Source organism: Xenopus laevis, chromosome 8L (assembly GCF_017654675.1).
Source record: "Xenopus laevis strain J_2021 chromosome 8L, Xenopus_laevis_v10.1, whole genome shotgun sequence".
NCBI lineage: Eukaryota > Metazoa > Chordata > Amphibia > Anura > Pipidae > Xenopus > Xenopus laevis.
Genome location: NC_054385.1, coordinates 60,813,739 through 60,833,783, shown reverse-complemented (window position 1 = coordinate 60,833,783; position 20,045 = coordinate 60,813,739). Strand labels below are relative to the sequence as shown.

The 20,045-nt window shown below is 39.7% G+C and overlaps 1 protein-coding gene across 3 annotated transcripts in view; it reads right to left on the bottom strand.

The window, feature by feature from the left end:
* The window catches only part of fhl1.L (four and a half LIM domains 1 L homeolog), a 46,834-nt gene that overhangs the window by 9,427 nt on the left and 17,362 nt on the right, over positions 1-20,045 (bottom strand). For 2 of the 3 annotated variants that reach the window (XM_041572809.1, XM_041572810.1), the window contains exons 3-4: positions 3,531-3,712; positions 793-967 (exon numbers count right to left, since the gene is read on the bottom strand). In XM_041572809.1, coding sequence (XP_041428743.1) covers positions 793-967; positions 3,531-3,686 — 331 coding nt within the window. In that variant the 5' untranslated portion in view covers positions 3,687-3,712. Of the gene's footprint in view, positions 1-792; positions 968-3,530; positions 3,713-9,477; positions 9,585-20,045 lie in introns of those variants that run through there. The other variant, XM_041572808.1, reaches the window with a different exon arrangement.

Here is a 20,045-nt window from a genome sequence, read left to right as displayed (position 1 = left end):
AAATGCCATCCCACAGTAACCAAAGGCTTTTATGTGGCTTTTAGGTATGATGGATGGAAGTAGAGAAGAGGAATATGAATTCCAGGGGCAGCCATGTCCTGCTTATGTGCCACCCTATAGTATGCAGTGCAGTACTATAAATCTAAAGAGTTACTACTGTGGCTATTGGGAGCAAGTCCTCTGCTAACTGCAATATAAATTTCAATCAAAATGCATTGCCCGTCTGCACCTCGTCCTCCTATGTGTATGGGGCCCTCCAAGGGGACAGATGTTGATCAGGCTCATTTAAAATCCCATCGGGGTGAGGAACACAACAGCTCTTTGATTCAGTCCTTGCTCTGAAGCCTGCTTGTGTTTGTGCTTCAATATGGGCTTATCAGTTAAAGATCCACTCGTTTGGGGACCTCACAAAACAAGCAGATCTTTACATGTATACCACCTGTCTATATGCCCAAAGGCAAGGGTATGTTCTCCCATGATGCACTGCCTATGTATTCATTGGTTTGAGAATAATACTGTATATTTATCAGTCAGTATCATATCAGGTGTTTACTGCAGGTCTAGCGTCCAATTAGAAGCTTACTTTCAAACAGCATTCCATTCTATAGGTTACTATAACTGCAGCCAATATTAATGAACGGTGGATTAACATTTCATTGTTACAAGCACTGCTTGTTCTATGTTTGGAGCATTTATAGTGCCTGAATATATTATTGTGCCTATGAAGGATATGTATATAATGTCACTGTTTCATACTGAGGAAGTCAATGGCTGATAAATATTTGGAGTTACCTGGTTGGATCTGCTTGTAGCAGCCACTGCAGCGAAGGGAGTCCTCCCTGGTGGTACACTTGGAGCACATGATTTTATTGTCTTTAGCAATGAATTGCTCCTTGGCCAGAGGGTGATAGCATTTAGCACAGCGGAAGCAGGTATCGTGCCAGTATCGGCTCTTATAATGCAGCTCCTACACAGGGAGATCAGAGTTATCAAACATTTTACCCATTATCACTAGATCCACAGTCTCTCCCTGCAAAACCAAACTTGGTGACATTATCCAGGACTGTGACCGTGTGTATGGGGGGTTCAGCAGTGGGAACGGGGGCCACATTATTGGCTCAGGCATTTCCAACCTGCATCATGACATCTGATTTTGAACTACAACTCCCAATACCATCTGAGAGCCAAAGGCAGGGATTTACTGCCCACAGGGTCCATCTGTGTTAGTACTTAAAGGAACAGTTCAGTATAAAATAAAAACTGGGTAAATAGATAGGCTGTGCAAAATAAAAATAAAATTCTAATCAAGTTAGTTAGGCAAAATTGTAATGTATAAAGGCTAGAGTGACTGGATGTCTAACATAATAGCCAGAACACTACTTCCTGCTTTGCAGCTCTCTTGGTTTCCACTGATTGGTTACCTGGCAGTAACCAATCAGTGACTTGGGGGGGGCACATGCGTCATAGGTGTTTGCTTTGGAATCTGAGCTGCATGCTGAGGATCAATTGCAACTCAATAAACAGTTGTGCCCCCCCTTAAAGTTGCTGACTAACTCAGAGTTAGAGAGTTGAAAAGCAGGACGTTATGTTAGGCATCCAGTCACTCCAGCCTTTATACATAACAGTTTTGGTTAATGAACTATATTAGAAACATTTTTTATTTTGCACAGGCTTCTATTTACCCAGTTTTTATTTTTACACTGAACTGTTCCTTTAAAAAATGGAGGGCTTCAACTTAGGCTTTACACAAGTGTTTCAATAATTTGCCACTGGATGGCAGCATTTATTAACACTTGCTTTCTAAAATAGGAATATTAAGCAATGCATCACAAAGTCATTATTTTAGAGCTATGTTTTCTTCTTCCACATTACTCTCTATATTATTAGAGCATTATATCTGAGGCCTGACATATGTACAGCTTGCATGTGCTTTGCTTGTTATTCACGAGGAAATAAGCCTTTAATCATTAGCCTATCAAGCAACCACTGGCTGACACATTAGTGCAATATGTTTCAGGAGGAGGGGAAAACTGTTCCGTACAGATGCATTTATTCCACCAGTTATCTGATTTTTGTTATTTTATTTATCATCTGCAATAAGGTCTATTCTGTTATCAAAATAATAAATATATTTTGCCAGACATCAGTATGCAGAGTTAAATGAAGAAGAGCATAAAGCCTCCAAACAAATGACATTTATATAAAGTATTATTCACCGCACTATCACAGATACTGTACTACTGTTCTCTGGAAAAAGTAATTCAGAATATAACTCTCTCTTTTCCCTAGTGTTTCTCTTCGGTGTTGGATTTGGGAGAGACAGAGCAGCTTTCCTCTATCCAGGCCGTGCTCTCCAGGCCCAGTCTGACCTTTACCTGACAGGCCAAAACACAAACAATCAAAGTCCAAAGCCAAGTCCTGGATTGTGAGCAAAGGAAAATGCCTGTGTCCCTCTCCACCTTGATTCTCCAGTCCTGGTGTTTGTCTGAAGTTGGAGGGAAATGTTGGAATTTACTTTCATTATGTCCAGGACTTGGCTTTAGACTTTGTGCACTTGTGGTTTTAACACATTGTAAGCGCCATACTTGTTTTTATTATCAATTAAAGACTAAGTTTGTCACTCTCTCCATGTTCTTTATATTATGGTATGAAATATATATTATATGCTACAAAAGGGCCAATGCAATTAGTGTACACTAGATATGCTGGGAATCTACCTAGGGTTTGTAGGTACCCACCTCCATTTCTAAAAACTGAATAAACATTGGAAACCATTGTTATAAACAATAGTTATAAATCCGTTATAAGTCTGTTCACCAGCTGGATGAATGCTGAGCACTCTAACCACTAGGGTGTGCAATTGCATACACACTATATTTTTTCCTTTCTCATAGCCTTGGGCATGGAAGATGTGTTGTGCGGCCAGTCCAGTTGGAGGGATAAAGAGAGCCGCGCACAAAAAATTTTATTACTTCCTTGTTTTGTGACTAAAGTCACATGATTTTAAGGATTCGGATTCAGTTCGGCTAGGAACAAGGATTCGGCATCCGAATCCGGCTGAAAATGGCCAAATACCGAACTGAATCCTGGATTCGGTGCATCCCTACTACTTAGGCGTAACCTCACTTTCTATTAATGGCTTCATGATTTTCAATGACACCTAAGCAGCAGCAGGCCAGAGCACACTGAACATGTACACATAAATGATGGGGATCTGTGGACAAGGCATGCAATATTGCTGCTTTATAGGGCTACTGAAACTTTTGCCTGGCACAGTATGTTTAGGGGTCTGTTTATTATGCTGTGTAAAAAATAGAGTGATACATTACTGGTGGTGTTGCCCAGAGCAACCAATCAGCAATTAGATTTCAACAGTTAGAAAACAAAAGCAAAGATCTGATTGGTTGCTGTGAGCAAAATCACTGGTAATGTTTTACTCCACTTTTTACACAGCATAAGAAATAGACTCGGCTTTAGATCTCCTTTAAGAAGCTCTCATAGATGAAAAGAAATACTTTTGTCATGTTTACCTTGGAATCTGCTCCGATAGGTTTCCTGCACTCGGCACAGGTGTTGGCACAGATTTTGTCGAAACATTTCACACAGGTGTTATGTCCATCCTTCTCGATATATTTTTTCCCTTGTAGCGGGGCTCTGCAGTAGTGGCAATCAAAGCGTTCAGCCATTGTGCCCGCGATGTAGTGGCGCGGACCTGTTTAAAAACGGCAGAATAGGAATCAGAACTATTGTCAGAATGGTTACACGTAGCAGAGACAAAATGTATCATTTAATGGAGCTATAAACATGTCCAATACATGGTTTTTTCCAGGTGTGCGCTATTTATCTAGACCAATCAATGTAGAAGCACCAAAATTGTGACCATACTGTGACACTCTTTAAAAAAAAGAGAAGCATCAGTGTATAATTTACCTATAATAAGTTTTATTGCTAATGTAGTGTATTCACTTATTGCACTGTGAGTTTTATTTTGGTGCATTTTAGCAATTTTATTGCATTTTCAGTTCTGCATGGATGCTCATTGCTTGTTTGTCCCCATTGGCCACATAGTTGGTTAACTGTATGCAAATTGGGCATCAAACTGTTCAGAAGACCCCTGGGGTTCATAGAAGTGTTGTAAAATGGAAAATTTATTTAAAAAAATACTACATTTAACATTTAGCAAAGTTTTGCAGCTTGGAGTAGAAAGATATCTTTACCCATTATGGATTTGTCAGAATATGAATATGATTTTATGTGTGTATGATTTGCAGGGGTAAAGCTACTGTGAAATTTGTGGCTCTGAAATCGCGAGTATACAGATATCTGGAGTGATGCTTTGGAAACTGGGTCGGGTACTGCTGGGAGTTTTTGACCTATACAAGTCAGAAATCTCCATACAACTGTACAATTTTTTTACTGGGGTATCAGGAGACATGATTCCATATCAGGCATCAAACAAAATATGTTTTGATAAATCTCTACATTATGAAAAGTATGATTTTGTCTTTTTCCATGTTGTAGGTATTTAGAGGCTTATATATTGGAATTACACAAACATTCCTGCAGATTCTAAAATCCCAGGCTCTCTCATAAAATAAAATAAAAAGCTCACCCAAAGACAATGCCCCTACAGTGAAAGAGCACGACATGTTAAAGAAACTGCCTGGCAGTAAGTTCAAATGGAGTGTGAAATGATTCCACAAGTGAAAGGGTTAAAGTGAGCACAGACATATAGTTTATAACAACTGTTTCATACTGGCCAGGGGGTAAAATAGCTTCTCCACAAAATAAACTCCTTCCATCTTAGTGTTTACAATATCTAATGAGCTGGCCCACAATATTCACATTCATTTGGTAAAAATAGCTGCCACATTACAGGAAGGCAGGAGCGCAATGATAGGTATTAGTAGCAGATGTAATTTCAAGGCACGCAGCAGGAGCAGAGAAAAATGCATGATTTCACTGGAAAAACACTTGGGTCTTCTGATTTTTTTTCTCCCTATTGTTCATTTACTGGTAGCTTTATCTGGGTACAAATAGCTACTGGAAGCCAGTTAACCCTGCCTTTCACAGCTCCCCAATGGGGACATTAACCCTTTCCCTGTGCAGTTTGGTAATTTACCTTCATTTGTTTGATTTGATGAAGTGATCATGTAGTGTGTGGGATGTCATACTAGAGACCCTGGTTTGATTCCCTAAGGCAACTCCTTGTAACCCTGTACAAATCACTTAACTTCCTGTTGTCCTGGCATACTTGGAGGTATTTAAGGTTGCCACCGGTTAGTCTTTTAGCCTTCGGGTTGGGTGGATGGTTTGTGACTAGGGTTGCCACCTTTGCTGGAAAGAAATACCGGCCTTCCTATATATTTATCTTTTTTCCCTATTAATAACATTGGAATCAACCATCATTTATACCGGCCAGGCCGGTAAAATACCGGCCAGGTGGCAACCCTATTTGTGACTTCACTTTGGGACAAATCGCCATTGGGATGGCACTCGGAGCGTTTCGTTTTCCGAAGTCGCCTGAAGTTTCTTCGTGAGGCAACTTCAGGCGACTTAGGAAAACAAAGAGTTCTGAATGCCACCCCTCCAGCGATTTACATTTTAGCCGGCGGGAAGGCAGGGGAGAAGTTAATTTAAAGATGAACAACCCCTTTAAAGTGCCATTGTGCAGAGCCTGCAATAATCTCCTGCCCTAACAGGGGTCGTTCACCTTTAAAATCCTGGCTGATTGTTGGGAGGGGGGTCACTGTTCCCAACTTGCTGTATGAATCTATTATTTCATTGTTGCATTTTATTGCTGATCTTTTTATTAAGGCCTCTCATTCATCTTTACGTCTGTCATTAAAACCCTTTTAGAGTACAAGAAGGTATTTACGGAATTCCCTCCCTGATGTGGTTCTACTGGATGCCTTTATTGTGAGCAGGAAAATACAAAGCTAGCAACTCTAATACTGTGAGTACAATGCTGGTTCTAGGGCTGGTCAGATTGACCTTTTGGAGCCAGTGAGGATTTGCTTTCCTCCTCTGAGACAAACTTGAGAGATTTTCTACTAATTCCTCTGAAGGAATGGAAAAAGTTAGGTAGGATTTACTGGGGTAAGAAAAAAAGCCAGAATGGTCATTTATTTTTTTAACCTTAATAACTATTTTACTATGTAACACCTTAAAATGACCTTTTACCTCTTAGTGATATCATAAGGTATTTTACAATTATTCTTCATTTTATATGAAGGTATGTGGATACTATGACTCAATTTGCCATAGCAACCAGGCAGTGGTTTTAATGACAGACTGGAAGATGAATAAGAAAGATGCCCTGACATCTATTTGTAGCCTAACAACAAACTGCTCTAAATAAAAGCCTGGCCAGTTGCTTGTTAGTCGTTGCCTTATGTCAGAGGATATCTAGAGAAACGTGACAGATGAAGTACAAACAATGGCATGAATTCTGACAGAGCTGTCACTGGCTGTATGATAAAGCCCACACGCTTTTGTTTGTTCCATATCAGAGAAATGTATTTGGGATATGTTTGCTCTTTAGCCTGTTGCCCAGACAACAGCCAGACCTTGCAGTGTGGTGATTCACTGACCATCAGCAATGAAGTCATCTTTATGCTGCACACTGCCCTGCTATTTATATTATCCCCTTATTTCAAATGGAAGTATAAAATAATGAAACACATAGAAGGATATGTACTGAGAGCACACTAAGCCACCAGCTCCATGAGGAAGAGTTCTACACTGTGTTCCACATTACCAGCAGACTTTCTGCAAACCATGGAGCAAATTCCACATTATTAAATGAGACCTGCATTCTCTGAACAACCTCATGTTTATGGTCTTCAAAGGTGGGAATCATATTGGATTTATATCATCATTATTACTAACCCACAGATAAATAAGCCTCCCTGTGAGGAATAATCAGAGTAAGTATGCTTTCATGGACCTTCATACAAATAATATGAACTGCACACCACAGCTTTGTTATCCCACAGAAATCCATTCATAACACTGCAGGCAGTGCCGGAACTAGGGGTAGGCAAATTAGGAGCCTGACTAGGGTGCAATCATGGGGGGGGGGCTTTTAAGGGGATTTTTTTCAAACCCTGGTTTGCTTGGCCTTTAATAGTTTTTCAATTTTATAAACTGCTGTGCCAACCCCCTCTTGCCCAGGATTCGTACTGCAGGCAGAAGTACTCCCCATCTCCATCTTGGCAGCTGCTGGCACAGGTAAACAAATGATTAGAGGCAATATGGTGTATTTTTGGCTGCTGCTGGCACAGGTAAATATTTGGGGGCAATATTTGGATTTTTGGCTGCTGCTGGCACAGGTACAGATTGGGGGCAATATGATTGACTGCTGCTGGAAGTTCCTGGCAAATCTGACCAAGCGTCCTTGGTGACCCGGCCAGCCACCGCACTCCCCCTGTGCTCGTGCACACGCTCCCCTCCGTGTGCGCGCCAGAACGCAGTCTGCACCCACATGCGCAAAGCACCGGAGGGGAGAGCAGGGGACAGCACAGAGCAAAGATGGAGGGGAAATCGTCGGAGAGAGAGGGGAGTGTGCCAGAGGGTAAAGGAGAGAGAGGGAAAAAACACCCAAGAAGGAGGGGAGAGTTCCAGAGGGTAAGGGAGAGGGAGGGAAAAAAGTGCCGGATGGGAGGAGAAAAAGGCGGAGGGGAGGGAGAGCAGCGATCATTGACTAGGGGTATGCAGAAGACTGGTACCTGCCCAGCGCCCCCCTTTCATTACGCCCTAGGCAGATGCCTCTTCTACCTACCCCTAGTTCCGGCCCTGGCTGCTGGCTCAGGTATATGGGGCAATATGGTGGCTGATGGCTCAGGTACACAGATGTTTGGGACAATATGATGGATTTTTGGCTCCTGCTGGCATAGGTACAGATTAGGGGTAACAATATCATATATGTTTTGGCTTGTGCTGGAGCAGGTACAGATTTGGGATTTGGGGGCAATCAGGGATTGACTGCTGTTGGCACAGGTACAAATGGGGACAATATGATAGGTGCTGGCACAGGTACATGGGGCAATATGAATGGTAAGGTGGGAAATGGTAATGCAGGACTGGGTGGAGGGGCACTGATTGAAGTTCTTGCCTAGGGTGCCAAAATACCCTGGCCTGGCCCTGACTGCAGGTATCATACAATTCACTGTATAGAGGGTTTGAGAAACACTGGATAGTTCCAGCAGAAAGAACTCACTAACTTATATACAAGTATGGGACCTGTTAAATATTATTATCTAAAAAAAATACTTAAAAATAATTTAACCATTACATAAACCCAATAAGGATCAATTATATCTTAGTACAAGGTACTGATTTATTATTACAGAGGAAAAGGAGATCAAAAGTTTATATCAGTATCAGACCATTTAGGCATTATCCAGGGTGTAAGGCAAGTAAAACTTGAAAACAAGTATACTTATAAACAGAGACATCAAGGGGGTTATTTCCTAAAACTCGTTTTTTACTCATAACTTCGATATAACAAACTCGACCAAACTCCCATCTGCGATTTTACCTTGTTTATTAATTAAAATAACTCGAAAAATTCAGTTTGGGAAAAGTCCCGATAAAATTGTAAAAAACTAGAATCCTACGACTCCACAGTATCTTCAAAATGGAAAAGGGACAACTGCCATTGACTTCTATAGAACCTCGACAGGTTTGTGATGGTGTATTTTCGGATTCAGACTTTTAGCAGCTTTTTGGTATAATAAATGTCTAGAAATTTGAGTTTTTTTCTTCTCTAAGAATTCAAGTTTTTGGCCAAAAATCCACGACCAGAAAAAAAAAAATCAAGTTTAGTAAATAAGCCCCCAATTTTTTTTTACAGATTCCGCTATAATGGCAAATATACATAATGTGCTGATCATTGCTGTGCTGGTGTTTATACCAATGGGCTCAGCACTGAGGATGTTTCAGTGTATTGACTGTAGTATAAGTGTTGTTAATCTCCTCTGCAGAAACCCATGGCAAGCAACTTCGTTATTACTTTGTGCTCTGAACACTCAGGTTATTATTAACTGATCATGTTTATCTGGGCTGTGTTTCACATGAACTCACTCACAGTGACCAGACGTAAGAATCAGACTCTGATGTAGTAACTTACTCCTCAATACCATTGCTACTTCTAGCTGGGCTTAATATCAGACAAAATAAAAATTGCTTTCCCTTCTGCAAATCCAAAAAATAATCAATAACAGACACCTCTGCTCCCCACGTGCAACCTGCCTGAATAAACAGAAACTGTACGGAATATAATAGGATACACTTAGAAACAAACATCTCTTGATCAGCCTTTTCCACATTGTCCCTACCTTCAGTTACATTGCTATACATTATCATTTGCAGCAGTATGTAAACACTGTCATCAGATCACGCATTTATAATATATGCAGCACAAATGAGTGTCCCAGTTAACGAGATGACAGAGGAAGATTTACATTTATTTACCTGAATGCCTTTCAAACGCCATTGTGGAAAGTGAAATTCACAAGCAGCCTCCTTAGCCAAGTGCTCTGTTCTTTGGCTGATAGCAAATGTACTGTTTGATAACATAGGTATACAGGCAGCTATTAATAAGGAGTCAGATGCAAAATGTTCACACCCCCCTCCAGGGATTTCTTGTTTAATCCTACTTGAAAAGCAAGACCATTTTTGGTTATCTTTTGAGAGAAGAATAGAGTCCAGAAAAAATAGTGTACACATAAAATGCCCATGCAACTACTCATATTTCTAATTTAGCTGCCCCATGAAAACACAGGAGTTCAAGCACTAAGGAAACCTAATACCCCACTGAAAGATCCCAGAACATATTCCCTGCCTCATTTGTGAGTGTGGGACACAAGTCCACTGTACAATAACATTCCAGTATTTGTTAGATTTCTGCCAGGTATATACATTCTTCTCATATTGTTTTAGGAATCAGATTGTATGTGCTTTCCCCGGATTGGGTTTGGGATTAGTCAAGGTGAGACTGAGTTATAAACTAAACAATATGAGACAAATGTTTTAACCTTTCAACAGACCTATCTTTGTAGGGGGACAATCAGCAGCAACTGCTACATGATTAGCCAGACCAAATGTCAAAAAATGTAAGATGCTGTACTCTGCAACACCATAAACAAAGCAAAACATTGGGTAGATACTAGGTGCAGTATAAACACCTTTGTTGAGATGTATGTCAAATATATGTCAAATCCATCCCTTAATATATATAGTATAAATATAGATATATATATAGAAATAGAAAACAAAATAATTGTTGCCCGTATACACTTTCCAATGAAAGACTACAAGGGTAATGACGAAATTTAAACTTTAAACGAATAAGATTGTAGTCCTGACTATACGCTTGAAAATAATTATTGGAACAGCAAATCATTTCCGACTTTGGCTACAAATGATGATACAATGTCGCAACCTTTAAGAGGCTGCCACAATGACTCTGTATTTGACTACTCACATATCACAGGCGGTATGTCTTGACAATGTGCGGATTTAAACGCTCTTTGAATCTGAGAAGTGCAGAGTGAGCGCCGTATGAATCCAACTGAGAAGCTGTGTGTTTGGCAATGGATGTTTGATGTTTGTTGATAATGTTCACGTATGTGTTTCTAATAGAGATTCTTTGTTGAAGAAATGGATCGTACTAAGTAGCGGCTACACACAGACTTTTTTACTATTGAATTTATAATATACTAATACGCAAGGGTTGATTTTAAACACTTGGTGGATGAGGTAAGAGGGGACTCTCACAATGATTGGTGGTATGGGTGTTAAATTAGTATTTCACTTCCGAACGATGACGATCTCTTACAGATCGAAACGCATACAGGGGCGAGTTGATCCACTTGCCTCAGACGGCAGCGCCCCCCTGGTTGCCAAGGGCGGTAAAAATGCCGCTCCTGGTAACTAAGAGCCGAATTTCCGGTTTTAAACCCGGAAAATCATCTCTTCTAGTTCAGAGAGCGCAATTGCGCTCTCTGCACTAGCGTCGTGCAGCGCCCCGACCCCCTCCTGCACAGAAAATGTGAGCGCCGTGAGGAGGGGTCGAGGCAGCAACAGAAGGCCGTCTCAGGCAGGATAAAGGCGCGGATCAGCGCGTCAATATTTTTAATAAGTACTTAAAATGAAGTATACAATTTTATTCTAACGCTGATGTGAGCGACTTGCCATGAGTGCTTTCTAACTGGGAACTATATATATATATATATATATATATATATATATATATATATATATATTTATAGTTATATATTAAAAAAAGGCTATACTCCACAATACAATGAGCCAAACAGGCATGCAGTAATGTAAATAAAATACATTAGATGGATATGAATTGCAGTAAAAACAGCACCATCTCCTATCCTATTCAAATCTCAAAGATGGGACCCTTAAAAAGGGCTAAGATAACTCAATACAGGAATGGGAGCTGTAATTGAGAATGCTCAGAACCTGGGGTTTGCAGATAACGGATCTTTCCATAATTTGGTTCTTCATACCTTCAGTCTAATAGAAAAAGTATTTTGCCTCTTCCCATCCAGAAGAGAAGAAAATTTGTGTGAAAATGAAATAATGGGCTTAAAAACTATCAAGATAAAAAAATAATAACCATAGGACTAAACCAACAAAGAATAATCGTGCATACAAAATGCATTTATGTGTACAGTCCAAAAAATGACATTGCTAAGATGTAGATTAGGGAAACTTCCTCTCAATATACAGAACCTCTTCTTAATATGTAGTCCTATAGAACTGGAAATATATTGGTGGAATTGGTAGAAGAAACAAATGCAAAAAGCAGTCCACTTAAAATCACTGATGCTAAAATAATCACATTTGTGGGACAATTAGGAGGACTGGGTTAACTCCAATTTAATTCTAGACTATTAAGAGTCTAAATAAATTGGGACATCCCATTCCTGGTGAGCAAACCCATCATTTACAGAGTATTTTAACATGTATGAAGAAAGCTTTTGGTGTTACTTTACACACCAATACACTTGAGCTATGTTTTGCACACTGATATATATTATCAACCAGGTCATACACTTATTTGCATATTTGACAATGTAACTTCCAGTTTCTCCTTTGAGTAGATGTAAAGTCTGATGCCCTGTACAGGTATGGGATGCATTATCTGGAAATCCTTTATACAGAACGTTCAGAATTGCGGGAAGGCCGTCTCCCACAGACTCCATTTTAATCAAATAATTAGAATTTTCAAAAATCATTTCCTTTTTCTCTGTAATAATAAAACAGCGCATTGTGCTTGATCCAAACTATAATATAATCGATCCTTACTGGAGCCCAAACAATCCTATTGAGTCTAATGTTTAAATAATTTTTTCGTAGATTCAAGGTATGAAGATCCAAATTACAGAAAGACCCCTTATTCAGAAAACCCCTGGCCCGACCATTTTGGATAACAGTCCCCATGCATGTATACTATTTACTGGAGACAAATATAATCTATGTACCATTTCTTTTTTTGGAAGACATGTCTGAGACAAGGGAACTGCTAAAGCTCAGAAACTATTGTTGGGAGGTAAATAATGTGTGAAGAGATTTTCCCAGGGTTTCAGAGAGGGAACTTTACAAAAGTCTTATAATAAAGAGTCACCAATTTAATCATTTACACACAAAATCTAAATCTGTCCATACAGATGCAGATTTAGGCTGCTGATTCTATCCCTTCAGAATTGCAGTTATCTGCCCAGTATCTATCAGGCAGGTTTAAAAATCCCATCAGGCCAAGCATCACATGAAAACAAAACCATGGATGTGAGTATCTCCAAAAAGTCAACCAGTAAGTAAAAAAATACAAAATGTTTATTTAGGGAATGTTGGAAAATGGCCTAGCGTGTTTCGCGCCTATTGGGGCACTTACTCATAGGCTTGTGGGGCACTTAGTCAGGCCTATGAGTAAGTGCCCCACAAGTAAGAATTTAGGGCCATTTTCCAACATGCCCTGAATAAACATTTTGTATTTTTTACTTACTTTTGGAGATACTCACATCTATGGTTTTGTTCTTATGCACATGCACCCTCGGACTGGGGTGAACTGTGAGTATACCCTCCTGCCTATATTACTCCTTATTTTTCATTTATTGAAAGCGTATTTACTTTAGTAAGTGCTTTCATGGCCTTTGTGCACCATTCCTTGTTGTAATTCAAGCATCACATGGGCTTGTTGATATGGTCCTCTCCCATTGGCCTCCATTTCCAATCTTTGGCCTAAGGACCAAATGAATGGGTCAGCTTGATATAACCAGCGCATAAGTGGCCTCACTGGGCAAAGATCCACTTGATTGGTGAGATTGATGACCACCTTAGATACAGTATGTGGTTCAAACTCAAAGCCACCTTCCTAAACACATTCCTGACATCCAAATAGAAAAAAAAATTATGCAAAGGTGATGATTCAAATTTTTATCCAATAAATTATTCCCCGTACTAGATAAAACTCCAATTTTGATATATTCTATTGTTGTGCCTATATATCTGATATGAGTTCCTTTATTTTCCCCATTGTATCCTTTGGTTGGTAGTAATATTCTTATCATCATCCTATGACTAAGTGCCTGGTAGTTTAATATTAATTTATTGACTTGATTGTGTATTCTAGTGAATGCATACACCTATATGGATTAATGGTTATCACCCCTATAGACATGGCACATGTGCACCTGGAATTGGAACCCATGTTATTATTGACAACCCTCTACTAAGCTGTGAGTACTGCAGTGGTTTTTGTATAGAAGAGCAGCCAAGTAAGGGCTCAGAGGTATTTTTATCATCTTCTATGTTCAGGTTCAGCTAGTGACAGACTTCGGATACAGGACTGGTTAGGTAGAAACCAGGTTTGATAGAAAGGGCAGCCTTGGCCCCACCAATTAAAGGTACTTTAGTGATAGAACCAGGGATGGTGAGATGTTTCTCATGTGGTTTTAGGTAAGTGGTGGAATGGTTAGTCACCCAGAAGCAGTGTGGTAGCATGAGAACTGGACAATGAAGAAGGACTTGCTAGGGAGAGTGATAGTCCCACCAACAGAGAACTAAGAGTTAAAGAGATAGTCAATATTGTAAGACTACCATGTCACTGCTAAACCTGTTTTGTTAAGACATTAATATTTAGGTTCAACTTTCACTTTTTAGATGTCAATTATTGTAACTATTAAAAGTAAATGTAACAGCAGATTGTACTACCTAGAGCTTATAATACTAGTACTGGGACAAAAGGCTGCCGGATACATAACTCCTGAGAAGAATGCAGCCAAGGAGGAAATATATACTGTAATTGGGACATAAAGACGGGATCTATTCAGTGCTGCATGCATAGTTCTGCGTTAAATGCCATTTTTATTGAAGACCTGTGAGTCAGCAGCCTGACATTAAGCATTTACGCCTGGAAAATCATGGCTGCCAAAACTGTGTGCTAAGAATGGACATGCCATTGTACAGAAAAGCAGCAGTGCACAGCTGTGTTTAAAGAGGACAAGAAAATGGAAAATAAAATCATTCTTTGGAATGATATATTTCGATATGTTATCAATAAGTTGCAGCCGTTTCACCAATAAACTGTGTGCATTTTTCTTGCACAGAGTCCTGTGACTGCAGAGCCCACAGATTAACTGTTACCGAAGACACTGGGAGCTCAATTGGCTCCAACACAGTTACCAGTAGCTGACACGGAAATTAAACCAGGATTTAGAAAGTTTGTCTTTGCCAATTGGCCAACTCCCTCTGGGGAACAGATTGTTACCTGACCTCAAACACATTTTATATCCTACAAAAGGGGCATACAATGAAATAAATAATTCTCTTTAACCGCAAATGATTCTTCATTGCTCTGTTTCCCCTTGATTTAGAGGTTTAACGTCTTGGTGACATTAGGGACAGTGGAAATGGCTTTTGCAATATTTTTATAGCCTCCCCTGCTTTTGTAGACATCAATGATCTACAGATTCTCACTCACTTAATTTGCAATTTGGGCAAAAGTGGTTAGTCCAGCTGTTTCTGTTATGTTAAATATAGCTAAGCCCATGTCTTATCTGCTGTGTATGTTGTGTGTGAGTTTTATTTGTGTGTTTTCTGTGGTGGTGGTAAAAGTTGGCCAGTATAGACTAGCTCAAACACAGGACCCACAAAAAGCTCCCAAATACAGATTGTAGCACACCAATCTAAAATGTTAACTGTGATAAAAATGCATAACTGTGGGCGACAAATCGTCTGATAATTTAAATTGCCAGTAGTGAAACCTACGCATACTTCATTTTTATGAAGTCGCCCGAAGTTGCCTCGCGAGGAAACTTCAGATGACTTCACAACGCATAGGTTTTCCCACCGCTGATTTGAATTACTACTAGCGGAGAAGCATTTTCAGGAGATTGGTTGCCCGTAGCCATTCATTTGTATTGCAGATGACAAATCTCCCTGTTTCTATGCTGATATCATTGTGCCTGAACATAAGTTAGTCCAATATTTAAATCCTTTTCAAAACATTCAAAGGTTGATTTGTAAACATTTTGATAAACCCACACAGAATTTTAAAAAAAATTTTTTTAAAAAAAGACCAAGAGCAAATTGCCCCACAATATCACCATCTACATGATACTCAAAGTTCATTTAAAATTGAACTACCCCTTTAATAAAAACTGGACATCCCCAAGAATTCCTAGCATTATCATAGCAAAATCAACCATATTAGAGGACATTATAGACGAATAGCAGGGGACCTTTTTACCCATAAAGTGGATCACCGTACCAGAGGCCACCCCTTTAGACTAGAAGAAAAGAACTTTCATCTGAAGCAACGTAGGGGGTTCTTCACAGTCAGGACAGTGAGGTTGTGGAATGCACTGCCGGGTGATGTTGTGATGGCTGATTCAGTTAATGCCTTTAAGAATGGCTTGGATGATTTTTTGGACAGACATAATATGAAAGGCTATTGTGATACTAAACTCTATAGTTAGTATAGGTATGGGTATATAGAATTTATGTGAAATTATGGAGGGGTGTGTGTATGGATGATGGGGTTTCATTTGGAGGGGTTGAACTTGATGGACTTTTTTTTAACCCTATGTAACTATGTAACTATATTTAGGTGCTTTGGGCAAAAATGTGTGCATTATACAGCTTGAGCCACATGAATATAGTGAGGTGCTGGCACTGCAATTACACGCAGACAAACAGTTGTTCACTTTGACAGTGTCCCTTTAAATCAAGGCTGCTGCATTGTTGAGCCAGTGAGATCATTGTGTATTTCTGCTTCTGCATTAAAACCTGTCACTCAGCAGTCATTTGCACGGCCTATGAATCATCACCTTAACATTGTTAAACCACAGTCCCATGCGGATTTTAAGGAAGCAGCCACTGCTGATAGCATTTATGGTAGTGATTCAAGACTAAAAAACATAAATCTGCTGCCATGATTCTCTTTTTTTAAAGGATAACTAAAACATTTAAATTTCAATGGTAGGCTGGCACAAAAACTGGACTTCACCCCAAAAATAGATGCAAATTAAAAAAAAGGTTTTTATTGTACAAAAAGAACAATTTGCATCTATTTTTGGAGTGAAGTCCAGTTTTTGTGCCAGCCTACCATTGCAATTTAAATGTTTCAAGTTGCCTCCCTGAGTTAAAGGTCTGGGGCTTGAGCACCTGGACCCCCTGTTGATATTGGTAAGTGTACCTTACCTCCTATACGTCTTTGCAACTACTGGATATTATTCCTTTTTCCAATGTGGGTGAGGTTGGGCAGCATGCCGCCCCCCTAAAATCCTGCCGCCCTAGGCCCGGGCCTAGATGGCCTTTCCACAAATCGGGGCCTGGTCACAGGATTTTGTTAGCAGGGTCTGTGACATGCTCAGTGGACTTTGAGCAAATCATAATATATCAAATATAAGCTGATGCTACAGCTGCGATTATTAAATTCTGGCACGAATTGTACTGGTTTCTTTGATAAATTTAATTTAGTTGGTCATGCAAGCATCTGATGGCAGTTCAGGTCCAATTTTTCCCCACTTGTGATAAAATGTGAAAAGAAAGAATTGACGTTTGATACGTTGATACATTTATACGTTTGTTATAATGCATGACAAGGAATAGATGTTCACCAAGTGTGATATTGGGTCCAGGCAATCCAGACCTTTATCAAGAGGTGATAAACGTATTTATTAAATGAATCCCAATGTAACATGTGCAGTAAAAGCAAGAAAGTTATTCTCATACTTCTGTCCTTACCTCGCCTGTTTATGTGGGATTCCACTAGTGCCAACTCTCTTGTTCCTGTTTTCTAAATTTGCCCCATAAATGTAATTACCTCTAAATAACTATAAATTACCTCTACATCATTTATTAACATGTGTCCCCAATAAAACAGCTATTATACAGCCCCTTATTGTATATGTGCACATGTGACTGCTGCAGTTACACAGAGGTGCAGTGAAAGAGAAAGGGCTCCATAGATTTGTTCAGTAAAAGTTAAGAACAAGGAATGGATCGCACCAAGCTATGAAATGAATGTTCTTCCTTTAGGGCAAAAGTCAGGTTTCCATTTTAATCTATTTTCCAGCTTTTAATTTTTTAGAAATGTTGGTTCTTATCTGAAATCTCTCTATAAATAACCCAAGAGTAGGTATTTCCTTTGGTGACCAAATTGAGCAGCGTGAGTCATTGTTTTAATCCCTCTCTACATTTTTCTTTTAGCGCTTCCCTCCCTTGCCCCCTTAGTCCTCCTCTGAAATTATTAACACTTTATCCCCCAACCCCGTTCATCCCCTTAAACTGCTTCAGCCCCTGCTTTTCAACTTTAATTTATTTTATTCTCCGACTGCCACCTTTTCATTAACTTTTGGTATGTTATAGATGGACCTTTTCTTATCAACTTTTCAACTAGACTTTAATACTTATATATCTTTTGCTTCTTTCCAGACTGAAACTAAAAGTACTAACTGGTTGTTGGGGGTCACTGACCCTGGCAACAAATAGACAGACAAACTGTGAGACTTCACTTTTGATTAAATCATTTTTTAAATATTTTGATTTCAACACTGGTCTCTGGTTGCTAGGATAAATACCCAGATAAGAGCCTGAGAGCTTCCAAGCCTCAGAGCTGCAGAAATATGTAAATATGTATTTTTACCATGCCAATTTTTCTATGTAATAAAATATAAGAAACATTTTCAGTGTCAGTATGTTTATTGTGTGCATGGTTATTATATTCGGGTGCCTCCACGGACACATGGAAGAACCAAACCATTTCCAAAGCCATGCAGGCTACATGAGTCATTCCTTACAGATTGCAAGCTCATCTCTAGCAGAATACCAGTTGACTAAAGATGGCCACACATGCAGAGATCTGCTCATTTGGTGAGGTTGCCAAACGAGCCAATATCTCCCTGATATGCCCACCTTGAGGTGGGGAATATCGGCCTGATCTGATCATGGGCCCTAAGGCCCAACAATCAGATCACAAAGAGGATAATAGCAGTCAAATCAAGCACCACATCAATGAACCAATGCCGTCCTCCATCTGACTGCATTTTTAAACCTGGCCGATCTACATGTGCCTGATTTTTGGCCAGATATTGATTGGGGGAAGCCCATCACTGCCCAATAAGCTGCCGACTTAGTTTGTTGGCAGCTGATATTGACCCGTGTATGTGGGGGCTTTAGGCTAGGGTCACACCATACAGATCTAGGCCTACTCTTGGGTGGAAGCAGATGTGATAAACCCGAGTGTGAGCTGAATCATGCAGCTGACCTGGCTTTGCAACAGTTCAGACACCTCCATGTACTTAACACAGTTCTGGGAAGCCTGCCCATATTATAAACTAGAGGCTCCCATATATGATAAACATGCATATAATATACAATTGGATTCTAAATTAAGAATTTATTTTAATTAAAATACATTTTAATAAAAGAAAAATGTGGAAAACATTATAACACACAGTTTATATCAAATATATCCCCCTCCTCCAAGCGCTGCAAAATGCATTCACTTGGCGGCTCCAAATTTTGCTTTTTTTCTCAGACACTAATGGGATGGCAAGTGTTTCAGTGGGTTCAGCTTGAAAAGAAGAGTCAGTGTTATGTATAATTGTAGCATTTATGCCCCACATTATGTCGCAGGAGAAACAAAGTGTTATATAGTGTTATTGTGTTCTTGAATGTACAGAAATGCGTGCCTGTGAATACACTCACATACACAAAACCAAAGAAAAATCCAAAATATTTATGATAAGGAAAGCAGTTTAACAAATAATGTGCAGACTGGTATAAGCTTCTTTGAAAAACATCTTACATTTATATTCTCTGGTTACATTTTGCTTATCCAATACAGCATAAAAACACAATCCAGTTTCAAATACTTCCCCATATAGACCCCCCTATATACAGGGCCGGATTTACATAGTGGGCTCCCCTAGGCCCACTGCCGTTCGTTGCCCCTGTACCCTCCCCTTTATTGTGCAAATTTTCATCATTAATGGGGATTGGCACACGGGAAATTTAAAAAATTATTGTAACTCCAGTGCCTCCTTACTGTTTTTGAACCAATGTGGGTGTGGATGGACAGCATGCCGCCCCCCTAAAATCCTGCCGCCCTAGGCCTGGGCCTAGGTGGCCTTTCCACAAATCCAGGCCTGCCTATATATTCTTTGCAGTCAGTTGGCACCCACATCTGGCCACACTTATCTACATATCCCTGCACCAAGTTGCTAACTTAGCTGTCTAAAATGGATATGATACTTACAACCAATAAAACTAACACCATGGGCAAAGTGCAAAAACTGGTTTGCCATGCCCCCCCCCCACACACAGGGTAATTGTTCCCAGAACCCCACTGTTTTGGCACTGACTGCAAAGAGGCACCTAAATATATGTAAAGGGTGTGAAGTGATGAGAGTGAAATGTGCATGCATGTGAAATGTATCTGTGTTTAAAATGTGTTGGGTGTAATTTGTGGAAATCACCAATAGAGGGCACTTAATTTAGCTTAAGTGTAATTTAAA